This window comes from Copadichromis virginalis, linkage group LG6 (assembly GCF_057382275.1).
Source record: "Copadichromis virginalis isolate Kocher_CV1m ecotype Utaka linkage group LG6, C_Virginalis_male_GT1.1, whole genome shotgun sequence".
NCBI classification, from domain to species: domain Eukaryota; kingdom Metazoa; phylum Chordata; class Actinopteri; order Cichliformes; family Cichlidae; genus Copadichromis; species Copadichromis virginalis.
The window spans coordinates 43,071,264-43,090,716 of NC_140623.1; the positions used below are offsets into that span (position 1 = coordinate 43,071,264).

Genomic DNA, 19,453 nt, shown 5'->3' on the forward strand with positions numbered 1-19,453 from the left:
TCCAATTATAAATTATTATCTAAATAAAGTAATTAAGGAACTATTAAAAGCTGAAAGGAAAATGGATTTACATTTAAAAAAAAAAATCAAATCACTCAAAAATCTTTGTTAAAAATATTATTTTGAAAATTTAAAAACAGGTTTTTCAAAATAAAGGAGAATCAAGTGAATGGATGAAGATTAATCTCTATGATTCGTCCTTTTCAAATCCACGTCCTTCCCGTTAGCTGCTGGATCACATCTGGGATGAACTCTTTTGGTCTTTGGAGGGAAATCGCCGTAAGAACGAGTCGCGTTTCAGAGCGTCGGCTCCCTTTTATTCCCCTCGCTGTTAACAGTAACGTCGTCATGTACAGAAACATCACATGATTATTATTTAAAGCATGGCTATGATTTTCCACGTTGCATAAAACGGCCTCGTCGTAACAGGATCAGCTGCTACTTCACTCCTGGAAACACAGACTGTATAACAAAGATGGACAACAGAGTGGCGAACCGTTCCAGTACAGCTGTGATGTCACCCACCTTTATTTACACTCAGACAGGAGGATGGTAAACCACAGCTGCGTGTCATTGCTCCGCCCACTTCCTCACTCCGCCCACAGCGTGAGGCTGGAGGGGCTTCCCCGAACAGTCCTCCGGACGCGGAGGCTCAGCGTGTCCCGTGGAATCAAACACACAGATCACAGAAAGACAAACCCACCAACCCCGACCAAACAAGCAGCTACAATCAAAAAGTCACGTCAGCGTTCATCAGCTCCTCCTCCCGTCTGTTGTTATAGGTGACGCGCAGTCACAGCTGGCAGGCGTTTGAGCTCAGGAGAAGAAGAGCTGCTCGCACAGGCGCCGCGTCTCCTCCGGGCTGGACACCTCGTGGCCGACGGTCCGGGGGTCGCAGTAGATCTCGTAATCGTTTCCTCCCTGACGTGAAGACAGAGACGCACAGAAAGATGAGCCGTGCTGCAGCTCACGACTCAACGAAGCGGCACGTTAAACGAGGTTGGTGGAAAAGTTTGGCCCCAAACTCGCTGCAGGTTGACAGTCGCACATCTGTGTGTCCTTCAAACACAGCGTCAAACAGCTGCAAGTGTTGCACGGTGACCACTGAACATGCCAGATGTTTGAAACAGGTCAAGTTCCACCCTGAGCCGTAAAAACATGAAACAACGAGACATTCAGACCCTGCCGGCCGGTCTGAGGACCGAAGATTCACCTGTCTGCACCAGGGGTGTTAAACATAAGGCCTGGGGGCCGATGAAGACTCGAACATTCACAGAGCGGCGTAATAAAGACGAACAAGGACGGAAACTCCTCTGAGTGACCTCACAGGAGGATCACAGTCGGAGTAACCTGACTGTGCCGTCAGGGGCGTTTCAGCGGCCCCGCCCACTCAGGTGTGCTGAATGTGGCCCGCGATGTAAACGGCGTCCTGCTCTATAACACACTGTTTACTCTCTACAGTGGACATGCTCACACAGACATGCTGCACTGATGTTCTGGGTACAAACTAACTCCCTGCAATGACAGTATAAGTATTATTAGTATTTATTTATTAAACATATAAATACTTAAAGTCAGCCCCGCTAGAATAAGGAGACAGGTGTCATAAGCCACTCATTACAAGTACTTATGATGTAAGATTACATTCTCAGAGTTACTGCACTGCTTAAAGTTACTTACAGAATAATTATCTTTCTGTTGCTGTGACAACCTGACCTGTTACCTTCCTACCTGTCGTTTCCTCCACCTGCACAGACTTTGTGATGACAGAAAGAATCTACTGATTTCTTTTTTTGGTCTCGGGCTGTAAACAGTTCGTTTAACACGGGGACGGACTCACTGCTGCCCCTGCTGGACACTACAGGAGCTGCGGTGTTCAGCTTGCTGCTGGATCCAGCTGCATTTCAGGAATAATGAAACAGATGTTTCCAGGAACGACTCTTTGACCCGACCGGCCATCGTTTACCTGCCGCTGATATTCTGCCTCCGTGAGGAGTCACGTGACACAGACTCACAGGTTTGGTCTTGTCTCCAAAGAAGTGGATGGTGGAGTAGTCGTCCTTCTCCACGATGCCGAGGCAGTACCTTTTATCCCAGCCGTCAGGAAACACGTCAAAGCTGATCTGACCTCCTGCGGACACACAAAGACCGACAGGCTGCAGGAAACGAAGGCGCCATTGGCATCACAGTGAGGTAGGACAGCCACGCCGCCTCAGTTTGTTTCAGGCTCGCGTCACCTTCAGTGAGGCGGCGTGCCGGCTGCAGCAGACTCACCGATGGAAAACGAGAGTCCTTTTCCTTTGAACTCCTCCTGCAACACGGACACAAACGTCTCTCGGATTTTCTCCTTCTGTAGGAAACAAACACCACCGTCTTCATTTCAGCAGCAGCTTCAGCTTCACAGCGAAAGAACCAAACAGGACTTTTACCTCGTCAGTACATTTTAAATGAGAACAAGCTCAAAACCTACCAAATGTACCACAAACAGACATTTTTGTTAATTACAGGTGGAGGAGGCGGGTGGAGCCGGGGTTTAGGGTCAGCACGTGGGCGTTACCTTGTCCAGCTCGTAGAACTCGATCCGCTCCTCTTGCGTGCAGCTGCGTCCGATCGGAGACACGTTCAGCATCCCGTTACGAAACTCCACAAAGGTGCCCCTGAGAGACGACACAGAGTCACATGACGCCCACCGCAGAACCGCCACAGTCCTGATACATGCAGTGATTCTGACCTTTTGACCTCACGGGTAACACACCTGAAACCCTCACGGTTTCATGGCGAGCACTTTTACAGTTTAAACAGTTTACTCTCACAGCTGAGCCACGCCCACAGCCCCAAAGGTAAGAACGGCGTGTTATAACGTGGATCTTTAACCTCCTCGGACCTGCGTCCACAGATGTGGACGTCACATTTTGGGTTATTTAGACCAAAATACTCAATCTTGCTCTACATGGGCCTGATGTCCACTTACGAGGACGCTATGCTGCTGCTGTTCTATCGACATTTAAATAAATATCATCATGAGTGGCTCTGATTTTTCTTTAAGGTAAAAAAAATAAAAAAATCTGGTAATTCTTTGTTTTTACATTCGATATGGCAGCCTCGCCTCTGTCAGTCTGCCCCAGGGCAGCTGTGGCTACACCTGTAGCTGCCTCCACCAGTGTGTGAATGTGAGAGTGAATGAATAGTGGCATTGTGAAGCACTGTATAAATCCACTCCATTATCAGGTCCCAATGTGACCAAATATCAAAGAGAAATTAAAAATGCTGCTGTGGAAGAGTTCAGGTCTGAGGAGGTTAAAGAAACTTTTCACTGTTTAAACCCGTCTGCTGGATCAAACCGACACGCCCTCCACCCTCCTGCCAGGCTGTTACACACACGCTAACCAACACACGGATGTGCTGTCACCTTTTCTTGGGCAGTTTGATCTTGGCCATGTAGTTCAGACAGAAGTTTATGAAGTCTTGCAGCAGCTCCTCCCCCATGTGGGCCTGAATGGACTGAGACACACACACACACACACACACACACACACACACACACACACACACACTATAAATGATGATGTCACTCATTAAGGGAACAAAGGTATCCACACCTGCCTGTCCTGAGTGTAACCTGATACCTGCTGTTTGTCTCACTGGAGGGTTTCCAGCATCAAAGCATCTGAGTCTGGTTTAAGTCCAGACTTTGACTCGGACGCTCCAGAACCTTTATTTTGTCCCTTTGAGCCAATCAGAGGCAGAGCTGCTGGTTCCTGCGTGGTTAGTCTGATGCACACGTGACTCAAAGCTTCAGAAAGTTCAGCTTCTGTCTCGTCAGCCCTCAGAATATTATCCTCCAGATGTTTGTTGGCAGATGTGCGACGAGACTTTGTGATCTTCTTGGTCAGCAGTGGTTTCTGCTTGGACTCTCCCATCTTTGCCCCGCCTCTTTCTTACCGTTGAGTCGTGACCTCTGACCCTAGCTGAGCTTAATAGATGTTGTTCTGGGCTCTTCTGTGACCTCCTGGATGAGTCGGCGATGGTTCCCAGGCTCTCAGCGTGGGTCGCTGGAGTCCCACAGCCTTAGAAATGTCTCCGTCACCCTCTCAGGCTGATGATGTCACTGACTTTGCTCCTCAGCTGCTTCTTTACATGCTGATTCCAGATCAGTTACATAAAAAGGTAAAACGCCGTCTCACCTGCACAGAGTGTAACTGTCCGCTCTTATACGCCACCAGGCCGTTCTCAGCAAACACGTAGTCCACCTTCTGGATCACTGCGCACAGAACCGAGACCAACAAGCGTTATCATCTCTCTGGTATAAGCTGCGTGCAAATAAAGGGACAGTATCAGACAGGATACAGAGCGGCGTTCGTCTCACCGTCGTCTCCCAGCTGCTCCTTGATCTTGCTGAGGTCGGACCCTCCGACGACGCCGACCCGAACCCGAGTCCTCAGCTTCTGGAGGAACTCTGCCATGTCCGGGGTCACCCGCTGAAAACACACAGTGACACGCCCCACATTTACCGCCATGACGGACACAGAGTCTACGACTCGCAGCTTTGTTTATCTTCTGTCATTTATTCATCTTTTGTTGAGCTAGCTGTGGTCTGGATGCTGTGGAGGGTCTATCAGCAGGAAAAGCTGCACAACTAATTAAGCCCAAATATTTATGCCCTTGTTCATATTTTCCAACCCACCACGGGGTGAACTGGAGTCTGATGGGCCACTTCTGGCCCCCGAGCCTTATGTTTGACATCCCTGCACTCAGCCAGGGTTCCCGGCCGGCACAGGCTCAGCTGCTTCCCTCTTCTTTTATGCAGTGATGCTTACCCATTCTGTGTGCTGCACAAGCACAGCAGCGGCTCACTGAACCTTCCTCTTTTCCCCAAAAACATTGATTTCAAACTGGTCAGGTGTGTCGCAACACAGGAAACAAACGCTGTGAAACGCTGCGGTTGTGAAACTTTCAGTAACAATCAGTTTATTAAAGATTTAAAAACGCTGCACACAGTCAAACACGAGAAGCCTTCGACTGACGAGATCAACGTCTCTGTCACTACAGTTATAAACGCCGACGTTTCTGCAAGAAAAAAGGAAATCTGACGACATCAGCAGTTTACCCGTCTGCTGATATTCAACTCCAGCTTCAGTGAAGAGTCCAAGTTCTCCTGAAACAGCAAGTCTGCAACCTTTACTGCACTCGCAGTTAGGCCCGAGCTCCCGTTTTAATTTACTTTAATCTTTTTTAATTGAATGTTTTGCATCATCATTATGACATCATCACACATGCTTTCATGGTGTTTACACCAAACACTGACCATGTGATGCACATCAAACCAGGAATGATCAGTTTCCTGTTCGTGGCTGACAGGAGGGGGACCCGGTGCGGTCTTCTGCTGCTTCATGGCTCGCCATGTTGTTCAGAGATGTTCGTCTGCATTCATCAGCATGTATACAATCAGTCTGGCTGCTCTGCTCTGACATCAGCGAGGTGAGAACTGTTGCTCACTGGACTGCTTGTTGTAAACAGAGAGGGCTCTCTTTAAAGTCTCTGAAATCGTCTTTCTGATGCTCAGGCTGAACTTCACTGAGTGTCTGACACATGATTGGTTGATTAAAATATTTGCGTTATTAAGCACTTGAACAGGTGTGCCTGCTGAGTGTACCCTGTTGGCCATTCATCACTACTCGGTTCGTCTTACTTTGCATTTTCATTTCAATGACGTCACATTTTTTAAATCACAGGATGAAAAGTTTGCAACCTTTTACAAATTTTTGCAGTAAAACTGAACAGCTGTGCACACACGCAGGGCTACACTGAAACCAAGAGTCTCAGGGTCATGACCCCTGCTCCACCTAAACCTTCACCTAAAGCAGTCTGCATGGGTCAGAGGTCAGGGTCACCTCCTAAAGAACATTTTAAACATGAGTGACTCTGCTGGAAGAACAGGCCAAACACGTAACCTTGCAGGGCCGTTAGGGGGCGCTTAACCCGGGGATTAGTGACATGCTAGCAGAAACTACCGGGAACACGATTAGCACGAGCGTCGCTTGAGTCACCTACGTAATCAATGGCCACGTGAAGGGTGTTTTATATTTAGGAGGTGACGACAGTGATTATACACACCACGGATATAAATGTAACTAATAGTTTGATGATTTTTTTTTCTAAATCCTAAACTCGTGTTTCACATTGACGTTCCGTCAGACACTTCCTGTTATAGCAAAAAGCTAGCAAGACGTAATTTACCGTTACATGCGTCACCTAATATCTTCTATGTTTAGTAACCACAGCGATAACGTTACACTGTCAGAGATTATTATTTTATTAATATCATTATTATAAAGATGTTTGGCACTGGCAGTCCGCCCATACTGGCTAACGTCGCTTAGCGGAACCATTGTTACGTAGTTTCTGCGGAGCATTTTTGCCTGCGGAAGAACTACAATATCAACGTGGAGCCGGAAGTCGCAGTGTCGGACAGTACAGTCATGTTTGTCTGAAGGTTTGTCAGGTGCACTGATTGTTTTATATCACCAGTGGTCTTGCCCTCGCGCGCGCGGACATATACACAATTTCCCACCTGTCTCGCGGCCGTAAGCGTGCCGTCAACGTCAAAGAGGCAGAGCGTGCTCGTGTCCACACCGGCGTCACTCATCTTCCCTCCGCTCCCGGACCCACACAGACACGCTGACCGCCTCCCCGCTGCTCCGAGTGGGCTCGCCTCCTCTGCCGGTGTTCCGTAAAGAGCAGCTCGGTTCTCCCTACACTACCTGCTCGCCGCTTAGAACTACAACCACGGTTCTTCTCTTCTTCTTGGGTGTGTACCAGACTGACAGACGCACAGTGCTGCCACCTGCTGATACTTTGCAGTATCTGCGTAAAAGATTAAACAAATTAACTTTAAACTGTTGTGAAATTACAATGATGTTGTTCATTTTATTTTATTAATTCATGTATTTTTATTGAATCATTTTATATTTACAATTTGCTTATTACTTGTTTTTACTGTCATTAATACTTTGGGACAGATGTGAAGCTTCCTCGCAGATTTTAAAGGCGAACCATTGTGTTCTTCATTATTTCCTGACATCTGCACAGGTCTGTGAAGGTGGATTAAACAGGGTCATATATCATTGTAATTAAACACAGGTTGCAGCTGTAGATAAATAAAACCAATTTAAAATTCCTTTGTGTGTTTAGTGAGTTTAGTTTGGACTCTCTTGTCTCCACACTTCCTCCTCTTCATCGTGTGCTTTTGGCTCATGAACCAAACCCGTGTCTTTTCAGCTACGTTAGAGTTTAATGTTGGACCAGGAACATTTTTCCTGTTCAACTTTGCACAGCTGCTCAGGAAAATGAGTAAATTATGAGCCCAGGGTTGTGCAACAGGGTTTATCTTCATTTGATATCGCTTCAACACAACACACAGATGTTGGGACACAAAGTCTTTAATGAAACAGAAAATTACAACACTTCTACCTGTGAGCTTTGAGGCCTGTTTTCAGTCCTGATATTTGCTTTAGATGTATGTCAGTTTGGTAATTTGTTACATCAGCTAAATCATTAAACAGAACCTAAAACAAAATATCTCAAATAAATTAGAAAAAGTTCAACCAATATAAGAAATCAAGGCTCAGCCATGTGAAAATCACTGAAAAGAAGAAGCACAGTTATAATGGAAATGAACTCAAAGAGCTCAAAGTAAAAACGTCTGCCAATCAGCACAGCAGGGTTACTAAATAAAATATGGAGGCCGTTCTCAAATGGCGCCTTTTACAATAAAAACTAAAGAAGTAATGGTGTTAAAAGCGTGTCCTGCATGCTGTTTGCAGTTAGGTGGGGCGCACGAGGACAACAAAAGGAGAAAAAGTGGTTCAGAAGTGTTTCATTGACATGTATTCGCCTCCCAGCGACCCCCCAACTTTACATACAGACGACCTCCTGATTAACTGTGAGGTGTGAACCCCCGGCTCACACAGGTCACCCCCCAACTTCTCAGTCAATGAGCCTGTAAATGAACTTTAATCACCTCTGTGGAGGGTCAGAGCTGAAACTGTTTTAAATGATCTGTTCATGACTCATCGTGGATTTATCTCTGAGCTCAAAGTTTCCCCTCACTGTGAGAAATCCCCTCTGAAAGCATGAAACACGTTCAGGATTATGATTCGAAAAGAAAATCCAGATGTTTGGGAGAATTGTGCAAAGTGGTGATGGAGGTGAAACATTGAGGGGAAATACTTTCAGACCTTACAAGTATTAATCTATTTAAATGTACTACCTCATAGTGGCTGTCAGAATGAAGCTTGATGCATATAATTCTTTATACGTGGAGGAACATTTCAGGTGGAGAGAGCCTCAGGTTTCCGTGCTCCGTCTGAGGATCACTGCGACTATTTCCTCCTTTCTGACTCCTCTTTTAATATTTTTGTCCCTTATTTTTCATTCACTCTTGGATAACTGCCAGTCTGCAGTCTTAAAGTTTAAAATCTTTGCATTTATATTTAATAACCTGGTTTGCAGTGTGTGTGTGTGTGTGTGTGTGTGTGTGTGTGTGTGTGTGTGTGTGTGTGTGTGTGTGTTGCTACCTCCTTTTGTTCCTCTGTAAAAGCAGTGAGACGTTCTAATGCACATGTGAGATGCTCATCACCAAACTGATGTGATTTTGGTGTTTGATTTTTGATTTTTTACAGCAGGCCTGCTTTTACATAAACAGCTGTGCATGTCTTGCCCTCACTGCATTGCTCTGCATACCAAACAGCTTCCATACTCTTTCACTGAACTTACATTCATTGCTGCACGCGGCCTACTTTGTTCTTATGTTAGACTGAGCCAGCAAAACTCTTTTCTGTTAACATAAAGATGTTGAATTTGATTCCATCTAATATAAGAAGAAGGGGAGAGTCAGCAGTACGTCTCTGTGTTTCTACAGGATAAAGAAGAAATAAGAAATACGAAAGGTTAAAAATACAAACAAAAGGTTCTGGTAGCTTTAATCTTTATTGTTTATCTGGTACTTAATTACTTTGCTTTAGTTTGGATGAGAGCAGGAAAAGCTGAAAATATATTTCATAAATCTTTGCCCACATTTGCCGGGCCGGATTGGACTCCTTGGGGCCGGTTTCGGCCCCTGACCTTATGTTTGACTCTCTTGCTTTATAATAGATTTATTCTACAATAGATTATAGGTGTTTTATGCTTAGATTGCATTTCTACTTGCACAGTCATAAACGGGAGCCATCTTAAAACAGGATGTCCAATATTTAATGACTATTAAAACGTCACGTTTGCAGTTAAAGTCTGCAGCCGGAAGTTATTGTCGGTTTTCTGGAGAGTGTTGACATCCGTCAGCGCCCGTTAAAAATCAAATGAGCAGTTTTGTTTGTATCGTCTCGTCACTGGTTGCTAGAAGCGGAAGAGCTGCAGCCTCGGAGCGGATCGGCTCCTTTCGCTCTCATCTCGAAAACAAACGGTTAAGCGACGTCATCAGCAGACGGAGGTTATTTTGGAACAGCAGTGAACAAAGAGGGGCTTTTTCGCGCCCTATGTTTAAAAGCCCGGGAGCAGCCAATCAGCTTTCAGGTGACGCACACAAACCCTACGGCTTGACTTCTAGGAAAACAACCAATCACATCCGCGACTGCGCTGTGTGCCCTGCGTTCAAAATTAAATACACGATTTCCGCCAATCCGCTGCTGGGGGGACGGATCTGTGTGAGACTCGATAGTATAGTTAGTGCGGCCTCGCAGACGGTGACTAAACAGTTGACCGTCCTTCCTCCTTCACTCGTTTACAGCTCGTCTTGCGGTGAACAGGTAAGGCCCCTCTGCTTTCTAATAATTGTTTAGCAAACAGTGGCTGGAAGGTGTTTGTGCTTTGTTTGTTGTATTGCAATGGTGTGTGCCGAAGTTTCTGGGGCTATTTTAACCTTTGTGCGGTAAAAATACATCTGTGTTTTTTGGCCCGTAGGTCGTTTGCGTGATAAATCACAGCAATATCAAAACGGTGTTTGTGAAAAAGCAAGCAGTTCGCTGCTGTTTAAAACCGAAAAGCATCAGTTTTGTGGGGTGTTTTTCTTGCTCGGTGCTCTGTAAGATGGTGCTGTAGCTCAGTGTGTGTCCGACTTAGTGCGCAACATGCCGTTCAAACGCCATTTGGTTTGGTAGCTTAGCTCGCAGCACGACGGAAGCGCCTCTCTTTTTAAAGTTTGGATGAAGTCTCCGGCTGTCTCGGAGTCGCTCTGGGTGCTGGCTACACGTGTTTAAAGGCAGAAACCCGGGGAACTGCTCGCAGTGTAGCGGAGCGGCTGTATTGCAGAGACTTTGTTGGGGAAGTTTTTGGCGCAGTTGTGTTTAGGCGGGAAGATACAAAATGGAGTCGCGTCTTTTTGTCCCGGAGAGGCAGAAAGCCGATTAGAGCCTTAAAACACTCCCGGGCGTCTGCTCGCCCTGTTTCTGCTGCGGTAACACCACTTACGGCCACACGACGGCAAATGTGAGGATATTACCCGCTTTAATTTAAAACTGTGAGGCCAGGGAGCGGTTATTGTGCCGGGGTGGGCGTGTAATACGAAACTCGGAGTCGTTTTGGTGGTTTAGTGTTTGGTTTCATTTCTGGTTTTCTTTCTGGTCTTTATTTTGCAGATTAATCGCAGCCATGACAAAGGATCCGAATAAGCCGAGAGGAAAAACCTCCTCCTACGCTTTCTTTGTGGCGACCTGCCGCGAGGAGCACAAGAAGAAGCACCCAGGGACCAGCGTGAACTTCGCAGAGTTTTCCAAGAAGTGCTCAGAAAGATGGAAGGTGAGCCCCGCGGTTTATTATAAGCACTGATGTTCTGATATTTTTTTTAAATTTTATTTGTCCTTTTTAAAAATTAAAACGTGTGTGTGTGGTAGACCATGTCCCCTAAGGAGAAGGGAAAGTTTGAAGAGATGGCCAAGAATGATAAGGTCCGATATGACCGGGAGATGAAGTCCTACGTGCCACCTAAAGGTGCCAAGAAGGGAAAGAAGAAGAAGGACCCCAACGCCCCCAAAAGGCCCCCGTGAGTCTACACTCGCTGCTCTTTGTCTGTAAAATGTTTTCAGTTAGATTCTTGGGATTAAATTTGTTGTTTTCCCTTCAGCTCCGCTTTCTTCGTCTTCTGCTCCGACCACCGTCCCAAGATCAAGGAGGATAACCCTGGGATCTCCATCGGTGACATTGCCAAGAAGCTTGGCGAGATGTGGGCCACGCAGGGCGCCAAAGACAAGGCCCCCTACGAGGCCAAAGCCGCCAGACTGAAGGAGAAATACGAGAAGGTGCCCCTGTGTTTTCGGGTGGTGTTGGATGGTGTAGCGTGTCTCTGAGGTGGCGTTCCTAATGTGTCTCCTCTTCTCCTTTTCCAGGACGTTGCTGCCTACAGAGCCAAGGGTGGCTCTGGGAAGAGCGACGCTGGAAAGAAGAGCGGGCCCGGCAGGCCCGCCGCCAAGAAGGCTGTACCGGCTGATGATGATGATGACGATGATGAAGACGAGGAGGAAGAGGATGAAGATGACGACGATGAGGATGATGACTAAGTGGTTTCTGTGTTTGAGGATGTGAAGTTTGCGTTGTTCAGCTTATGTTTGTTTTTTGGGTTGGACTCGTCCAACGGTATAGCCTGCTGTCCCTGTCGGTCGGCCTCGGTCGACCTGTACTCCTCTTCTTCTAATTCAGGGATTTAGATTTTATTGTCCCTTAGTCCCCTTTAAGTTTTATTTTTGTTTTACAACTGCTGAAGTTGGGTCTGTTACACCTTAGATCCTGGTTTAAAAAAACGTGCAGCCAGATTATTTCCTGTGATGATGCGATGAACTGAAACTCCTGTGCAGACGGTGGACAGCAGCCAGCCAGGAAACGTTTTCTTTTCTTTTCTTTGTTTGTTTTTTTTATTTTAAGAATGATTGTTTCTGGAAGCACTGCTCATGTTTTCTGTTCCAGCGGTGCCGTTTCTTCACTGTCATTTTACTGCCAGGATTTATCTGTAGTTTGGTTAAAAGAAAAATGTTTGCCGTCATTTTTAATGTGGAACTTTGAAAACATGTAGAACGGATTTTTCTTTTTGTAATAAAATTTTGTATATTGCCTATAAGTGTAGACTGCTGTGTGTCTAAAGCTCACATGACTGGGGGGGCAGTCTGAGTGGGTAGATGAAGAAATGAATGTAAGCAGATTGAGGCTCATTGTGCAGCAGCAGACTCACTGCAATGTTAAAAATCAGCCTTGCACAGTGTAGCAAAGACACTCAGGTGGGTTTAAGTACTTGTGACCCATGTTTACAACATGATTTTTCATCATTTTAGAATCAGTGGTAAAAGCATCCATGTCAGCTTCAGTCCTTTAAACAGATTCTCCAAAAATCAGTCAACTCATGTGACTTAAAGAGTGACGACAGACGGGCCAATCACAGGGCCTCTAACATGTGATGTGCAGTCACTGTTCTGTCTGAAGCAGCTGAAAACAATATCTGCAATGACAAATTAAAGGCTGGCACTGGAAGGAGACCCCAGCGTCATCATAGGAGAGGTTATAATGTGGGCGTGGCCTGGGAGCACTTCACCACCACTCAGAACTGGAAGGTGTTGCTGAGGAGAACAGTCTGAAATACCTGCTCAGCTTGCTGCTCTGCACAGAATAGGTGGTTGGATGAATGACAAGTTAAGAAAAACCAATCCAGTTTTATTTTGACCCCGGTAGACGGCTGGAGGTCTCTTCCTGTTTAAATGGAGTTCTTCCTTTCCACAGTTGCCAAGCGCTTCCTTTTATTTAAGAATTAATTTCTGTTTATTGCGAACATTTTTTACAATCTGTGTTTTGCTCCCAGAGGATCATCTGAATGTTGTGGGTCAGTATAAAACTGTTGTTGTGAAATGTGTAAATATTTAACAATAAATGTAAATAAACGAGAGGTTCCCGTCACTGATTTACACCGCGGACACTCTGACTGACAGCCCGGACAGCCAATAGCTGATCACAGACCGGCCTCCCAGGGACCAATCAGCGCAGCTGCTGCTCCTACCTCTGCCGGATGACGGTGAGCTGGACGCATTTCAGCACCTGGGAGCTGTCCGCCGTGCACGAGCCTGCCGACAACTGACGGTAAGACGAAACACACGCACACAGACACACGCACACAGACACGCACACAGACACACGCACACAGACACACGAACTGGTCGCGTGTTTGAAATGTTGAAAAATTAAGCCAGGATCCGTGTCTTCAGCAGTGTGCGTGTGTGTGAGTCTGTGTGAGTCTGTGGGTGTGAGGTTCCTGCGACACGCAGGTGTCTCGTGGATCAGTCGCAGTGACGGAACCTGTTGATGCGTCGACATGTTGTTCAGGATCAGATGAAATGATGGCGGGAGCGCGCAGAGCTTTTAACCCCCCGTGCTCCACGTCAGGGTGCGTGACGTGGTCGGGAGGACTGTTGTGCGTCCGTCCACAGCGCGCGACTTTGTCGTTTATGAGGCCCGTGAAGTGTGCGAAGACCACCGTGACGTCAGCGCTTCACCGGGGGGCGCTGACTAATCACACGAGTGCCGCGTGCCGTGTCACCGGGTCTCCGCCGGGTGTACCTGTAGAGAGCAGGTACACCCCTCCCCCTCCTGCATCATTCAGAGCTGAGTCCTGATTGGTCTCCTGGGGTGTGTTTAGTTTTAATGGAGCTCATTCACAGATTATATTTCCGCACAGGAGGAGCTCAGGAGGCCCAGCGCAGGTGTGATGTTTGTTACTGTTCCAAAATGTTCACTTTTAATAATAAAGGTGATTAAAGGAGCCCATCAGCACGGCTCACACCAGACAAACGAACACCTGACTCACCCTAATCTCTACCTACCTACCCTAAGCACCGTAGCCTCTGTTATTGACCGGTTTACCTCTGACTTACTTTGCTGTGCTATTACAGGTAATCAATATGAAAAGGTTGTCACATCTGGAGCCAGATGTGAGCCTTTGCTGACCCCTGGTCATGTGTTTATATCCTATGGAACTGATTAAAGGTCAATGATGTTATTTAATAAACAAATAATGTTGTAGACGGTTTCAGAGGTTTAAACTGGGTCTGGAGCCTCTTTCCTGCTGTCTTTGCCTGACACGCAGCTCATGATGCACTGTTTCTATCAGAGACTGTTTAGGCTGAAAAACAACAGGAAGTGATGCATAAAAAAGTGTTTTTGTTCCTGTGAGAAACCAGTTTGCACTCTCGGGAGCTCTCAGGTACTGGAAGCCAGCTCAGGTTTGAGATGATGATGCAGATTATTTAGAAGTAAAACGATTTTAAAAGTCTCAAATCTTTAAACACACCAAAATATTTTTTAGGGGTTAAAAAAAAAATCAATCTTTGTGTCCAAACGTGTTGACAGTGTAGTCATCACTGTGGCTGCACACGGTTACTGTTTAGCTGATTCACACCATTATCTGTTTAATGGAGGATGATAAATGAAGATGTAAATCAGCCTATTTGCACCTGACAGGACGAGGTTACAGGCCAGCACATCAACAGGTGTTTGAAGTTACCTTTGATAGCGACTCCTCGCTCTCCTCTTTCCTTTCTGCCTTTGTAGCTTCTCTGATTTGGTGAACTGGCCCTTTAAAGATGATCACTGACGCCACTTCTTTTTAAAAAATTATAAACGCGTAAAAGATCAAATCAAACCAAACTACTCGCACAGAGCTCGCAGTGTGTCTGTGAGGTATATCATGAAGGTGCTTTGGGGTTTCTTAACAGTGGACAAATGACATGATTTACAGCCACAGCATTAAAAGTTAGTGGGTGGGGCCAGAGGTAACCTCATGATCTGTGACGATGAGCGATAACTCAGGAAGAAGATAAACACAAACTGTGCAGAGGTGTCAGTGTGCTCTCCTCAGGGTAACGACTCTGGACCTCTGCTCTATGGTCACGGGCTCAGATTGGAGGCTGGGTAAACACTGTGGGCTCTTTGGGCTGCTGCTGTTGGGGAGAGTCTTTACCATCTGTGGTGACTGCGACTGCTCTGTAGCGATGTTTAGGTGGGTGACGTGCTAAAGTAGCATCCACACGATCTCCAGGACCCGAGTGCCCAGCAGAGCACTGAGACGTGAGTGTCTGCAGGACTCTCGGATGGGCGTGCACGCCGATCCCCCACGGCCTGCTGTGTCACTTCCTCGCAGTAAGAGTTATTAGGCAGCGGCCAATCACTGCAGAGATTAATTCAATCCTCGCTCTAATCATCTCATCCCAGGCCAACCTGTTGATGCATGTAGTTTGCGTGCGTGCTGTGAGTGTTAATCTGCTACAACTATTTATGTGTAAATACACACAGCCACACTCATTCCAATGCGACAGTCCAGTGATAATTATAGGAACACACACCTAATCCAAAACCAGTAAACTGGTTAAAACTAAAGTGTTTGTGTGTCTGCAGGTGAGGATGGCGAAGGTGAAGCAGGTGGGCCTGTTGGCAGCAGGCTGTCAGCCGTGGAACAAAGACGTGTGTGCGGCCAGCGGAGACCGCTTCGCCTACTGTGCTACGCTAGCTATATACATCTACCAGGTGATCTACCTGTGTGTGTGTGTGTGCGTGTTTAGACATCTTTGTGAGGACAGAACATTGGCATGTTACCATACTTATGGGGACAAAGTGTCCGTCCTCACGCGTTTGAAGACATTTTTGAGACTGAAGATGTGGTTTTAGTGTCAGGGTGACTGTTGTGTTAGCGGCTAAGGAAAGCATGCTGTCACTTAGATGTGCTCATCGACATATGAAAACAAGTGTGTGTGAGAGTGTGTAGATGCTGTAACACAAAGTTGGTGTTTTCTGGGTAAAGCACTGTCGATCGCCATATTTAAAGCTGTGACTCCGCCCATAAAAATCATAGAGCTGGGTTCTCTGTGGCTTGTGAGCCGTTGAAGTTTGCAGCTCTGTCTCTGGACCTGCTCCAGTGCGCAGCATCTTCAGTTTCATCTTATGTACTTTTGATTTGTTTCTGTGCTGCTGTGGTCCACAGTCTCCTGCATTTTTATTCCATGAACTTCTTTGTTACTTAACCTCCACAGCCAGTCCTGTCAGCCAATCGTATCGCGGCATATTATTTTCCGAGCCTCACAGTCGGCGTGTTGAGGAGAAACACGTTGCCTTGTGAGTGAGTCTGTGTGTCACCGTGTTACATCCTCGTCTTGTAGCACCTTGGTTCCTGGAGGAACGTTGTTTCGCCTCACTGTGTATTTTTAAACTGTATATGGTTGAAGTGACAATAAAGTTGAACTTGAACTTGAACTCGTGCAGCAAACAGGACGTAGTCTGTATCAGAGGCACCATGATCGCAGTGCTGACACTTCATTCACACTTTATTCTCCAGGTGAGCAGTACTGATTTTTACTAACGCGGTCCGAATACTCGGGCGTAGCGTGCGGGTAATGTGGCGACAGCTTGCGTGACTGTCATCACAGGAATCCTCCAGAGGTTCTCCGGAGACAGCTGCTCGGGAAAAGGCGCCGCTTTCTTTTCCTGTTCTGTTTTCCTTCATGATTTTAGCTGTGAGTTTGCAGATCGCCGGGAACACCCGAGGTGGAGCTTGTCTGTCTTTGTGAATGTGACCGGGATGAACTGGGAATCCTGAAACAGGATTTTTGTTGCTTCTGTAAGTTGAACTGAGATTTGATGTAATCTGTTTGTTTTTTTGTTAATCTGGATTCACGTGTGCGAGATGACCTTTGAACTGCTCTTGTGGTGAACATTTTTTGGAATGTCCAGATCACGTCTGTCGCCTGAGCTCTGATCAATGCACGAGTCCTTCGAGGGGTTTGATTGTAGAGATCGTCCCAGCGGGCTCTGAGCTCTGACTCTGGGGGATGAATAACCCGTTCCTGGGTTTGCGCCTTGTAGAGTACCAGCTCCCCCAGGGAAACCAGCTCATGTCACCAGGGATTATTTGCTGTCTGCACGGTGTTGCAGGAGGCACCGATGCAGATGGTCAGAACGAGACCTCCAGGAGGAGATGTAAACGCAGCAGCAGTGCTGGAGGTAGTCAGGAGGTGCACAGGGCGGCGACCTGCAGGAAAGGATTCTTGATTTCTTGGGCAGAGTTGTGGAAGTTGACAGATTTCTGAGAGCTGTTTCATTCGTTCTCTTGTCCTCGTTGCAGTTGGATCAGCAGTACAATGAGTTTAAATTGAGGTCCATCATGTCAGAGCACAAGAAGACCATAACAGCGATCAGCTGGTGCCCCGACAACCCCGACCTGTTTGCTTCGGCCTCAGCTGATAACCTCCTCATCGTGTGGAACGTAGCAGAGAAAAAGGCGGTGGCGCGACTCGACAACACTAAAGGTAGCTGGATGATCCACGCCGGGTTGTTTCAGCACAGATCTGTAAAGCCTCACAGCCTCTTCCTGTTTCTCAGGCGTCCCCGTGTCAGTCAGTTGGTGCTGGAACTCGGCCGACGGAGTGGCGTTCGTCTCCCAGCGCGGTCCGCTGTACATCTGGGTCTACCGAGGTCCCGATCCTGGGGTCACGGTGCATAAAGAAGCCCACTCCTTCCTGTCTGACATCTGTCTCTTCAGATGGCACCCCACCAAGAAGGGGAAACTGGTGTTTGGACACACAGACGGGAGCCTGTCGGTGTTTCAGCCAGGTACCGACCAACACGAGTTTTGAATGTGTGGACGCCTGGAGGTCTGTGATCATTGTGTGTCATTCCCCTGAAAAGAGAAGGAAAGTCAGTGGATTTTATTTGAAATTACAATAAATTATATTTACACATTTATATACATTTACTTAGAATATAGTTATTTCTTTGTTTCCTGTAAAAAGCTGACTTGTTAGCCTGTTTTTAGTGTTCGTACCTTTAAGCATTTGTGTGATTATAATTACTCTGAAACGTCAAATGAAATACATTCAATAATTAATTACAGGAGATTACATCTTTAGTCACAGGCCATGTTATCAAGTGTTGCCGTGTTAAAAAAGTATTTTGATTTTATATTTGTAAGTTTTCAGTGTTTTGTATCCAGATGAGAGACGTGACGCAGAACACACGCAGTTTTCACAGAGATTTGCACAAACATTCGTATTAAAGGCCGTTCTTACAGGAAGTCAGGTGGGTGCTCGTTCCTAATATGGTCGTGACAGCGCCCTGAAACCAGCTTATCCACTCAGAGGAATAAGTGGGAGGGGCTAGGTCAGTTTGTGTCAGACAGAGGGTGAAGTGAGGAACCTGCACCGAGGTCCAAATTTAGATAAGTCAAGTCATCGTTATTTATATAACACATTTAAAAGACATGAAGTGTCGGCCAAAGTGCTGAACAGAGGGATGATATAATAAAAGGATTAAAATAGAAAGAAAACATTATAGAAACACTGTAAGACATCCGTGTATGTTTGTAAACAATGTGTGTACATGCAAATACGCACACATGCATACATATACAAAAATGTACACATTCACACACAAGCGCACATACGTGAACATAAAATACATGTATAAGTGTCTACACATGCAAGCATCATCCACTGAGATAAAAGACCAGAATAGTTAAAACAGAATAAACGAGGTGTCAGAGACATCCGAAAGGTAGGTCTTCAGATTCGATTTGACGACTTGCAAGGATGAAGAGGATTTTCTAAAAGAGGGGAGATTGTTCCAGAGTCTCGGGGCGGCAATGGAGAAAGCCCTGGATTTATTTGCTTGTCCAGCTTGAGGGTGGAATCAAAAATGAAACCAAGGTTTTTTACGTGGGGATGTACACGAGCTGATAATGGGACAAGTCGTTTCTTATGAGACTAACAGAGTCCTGCTTACCGAAAATTATAATGTTGGATTTGTTGTGATTCAATTTGAGAAAGTTCAGAGACATCCAGCAATGTATGTCGCTAAGACACTCTGAGACTTTCTGCAGCGTACTGTCAGCACCTGGTTTTAGAGAGAGGTAGAAATGTGCATCGTCTGCATCGGAGTGACAGGAAATCTGGTGTTTCTGAAAAATGGAGCCTAATGCGAGCACGTATAAGGAGAATAAGACCGGGCCCAGAATAGAGCCCTGAGGTATTCCACAGGTGAGCGTAGCTGGGAGGAGTATTTGTTACCCAGCATCACAGAGTAGGATCTGCTCTCCAGGTAAGAGGCAAACCATGTTAGAGCAGAGCCTTGAATGCCGACACGTCTTTAGACGGTTTAGTAGGATCGTGTGGTCGACAGTGTCCAATGCTGCGCTCAGGTCTAGAAGAATCAAAACGGTACTTTTTCCAGTGTCAGCAGCTAAAAGCACATCGTTGAACACCTTCAGTAGAGACTCTGTGCTGTGGAAGGCTCTGAAAGCAGACTGCTATTTATCCAGAATATTATGTGTGTCTAAGAATGAAATAAAGAAGGATTATTCTGTCAAGCATGCAAATTCAGTGTGTCCAAAGAAAAGACCTTTACCCCCCGTTCTCTTCTTGAGGGAGTAAAAGCCAAAAGC

General features: G+C 46.3%; 3 protein-coding genes across 4 annotated transcripts in view; 2 read left to right on the plus strand and 1 right to left on the minus strand.

Moving 5' to 3' along the window:
• Positions 1–510: 510 nt before the first annotated feature.
• On the minus strand, positions 511–6,821 carry pmm2 (phosphomannomutase 2). Its single transcript, XM_085460611.1, has 8 exons — positions 6,572–6,821; positions 4,367–4,478; positions 4,185–4,261; positions 3,410–3,501; positions 2,558–2,657; positions 2,275–2,350; positions 2,016–2,131; positions 511–921 (listed from the first exon to the last, which is right to left on the minus strand). Exons 1-8 carry the CDS (start codon positions 6,644–6,646, stop codon positions 817–819), a joined length of 753 nt encoding a protein of 250 aa, XP_085316737.1. The 5' UTR covers positions 6,647–6,821; the 3' UTR covers positions 511–816.
• Positions 6,822–9,653: 2,832 nt separating this feature from the next.
• Positions 9,654–12,103, plus strand: hmgb2a (high mobility group box 2a). The gene is made up of 5 exons (XM_085460615.1): positions 9,654–9,803; positions 10,632–10,791; positions 10,887–11,035; positions 11,117–11,291; positions 11,379–12,103. Exons 2-5 carry the CDS (start codon positions 10,645–10,647, stop codon positions 11,547–11,549), a joined length of 642 nt encoding a protein of 213 aa, XP_085316741.1. The 5' UTR covers positions 9,654–9,803; positions 10,632–10,644; the 3' UTR covers positions 11,550–12,103.
• A 916-nt stretch (positions 12,104–13,019) lies between these two features.
• The window catches only part of wdr17 (WD repeat domain 17), a 34,424-nt gene continuing 27,990 nt past the window's right edge, over positions 13,020–19,453 (plus strand). Inside the window, exons 1-5 of one of the 2 annotated variants that reach the window (XM_085460543.1) lie at positions 13,020–13,110; positions 15,421–15,549; positions 17,141–17,324; positions 17,398–17,628; positions 19,436–19,453. The exon at positions 19,436–19,453 is cut by the window's right edge and continues 93 nt beyond it. In XM_085460543.1, coding sequence (XP_085316669.1) covers positions 15,427–15,549; positions 17,141–17,324; positions 17,398–17,628; positions 19,436–19,453 — 556 coding nt within the window. In that variant the 5' untranslated portion in view covers positions 13,020–13,110; positions 15,421–15,426. The remainder of the gene's footprint in view (positions 13,111–15,420; positions 15,550–17,140; positions 17,325–17,397; positions 17,629–19,435) is intronic. The other variant, XM_085460542.1, reaches the window with a different exon arrangement.

Coding starts and splice junctions, on each gene's coding strand:
- pmm2 (XM_085460611.1), bottom strand. CDS start 6,646: ATGAGTGACGCCGGTGTGGACACGAGCACGCTCTGCCTCTTTGACGTT. Junction 4,479..6,571: donor CGCTTACGGCCGCGAGACAG/GTGGGAAATTGT, acceptor GTGTGTTTTCAG/CGGGTGACCCCGGACATGGC. Junction 3,502..4,184: donor GACAGTTACACTCTGTGCAG/GTGAGACGGCGT, acceptor TGTGTGTCTCAG/TCCATTCAGGCCCACATGGG.
- hmgb2a (XM_085460615.1), top strand. CDS start 10,645: ATGACAAAGGATCCGAATAAGCCGAGAGGAAAAACCTCCTCCTACGCT. Junction 11,036..11,116: donor AACGCCCCCAAAAGGCCCCC/GTGAGTCTACAC, acceptor TTTTCCCTTCAG/CTCCGCTTTCTTCGTCTTCT. Junction 11,292..11,378: donor TGAAGGAGAAATACGAGAAG/GTGCCCCTGTGT, acceptor CTCCTTTTCCAG/GACGTTGCTGCCTACAGAGC.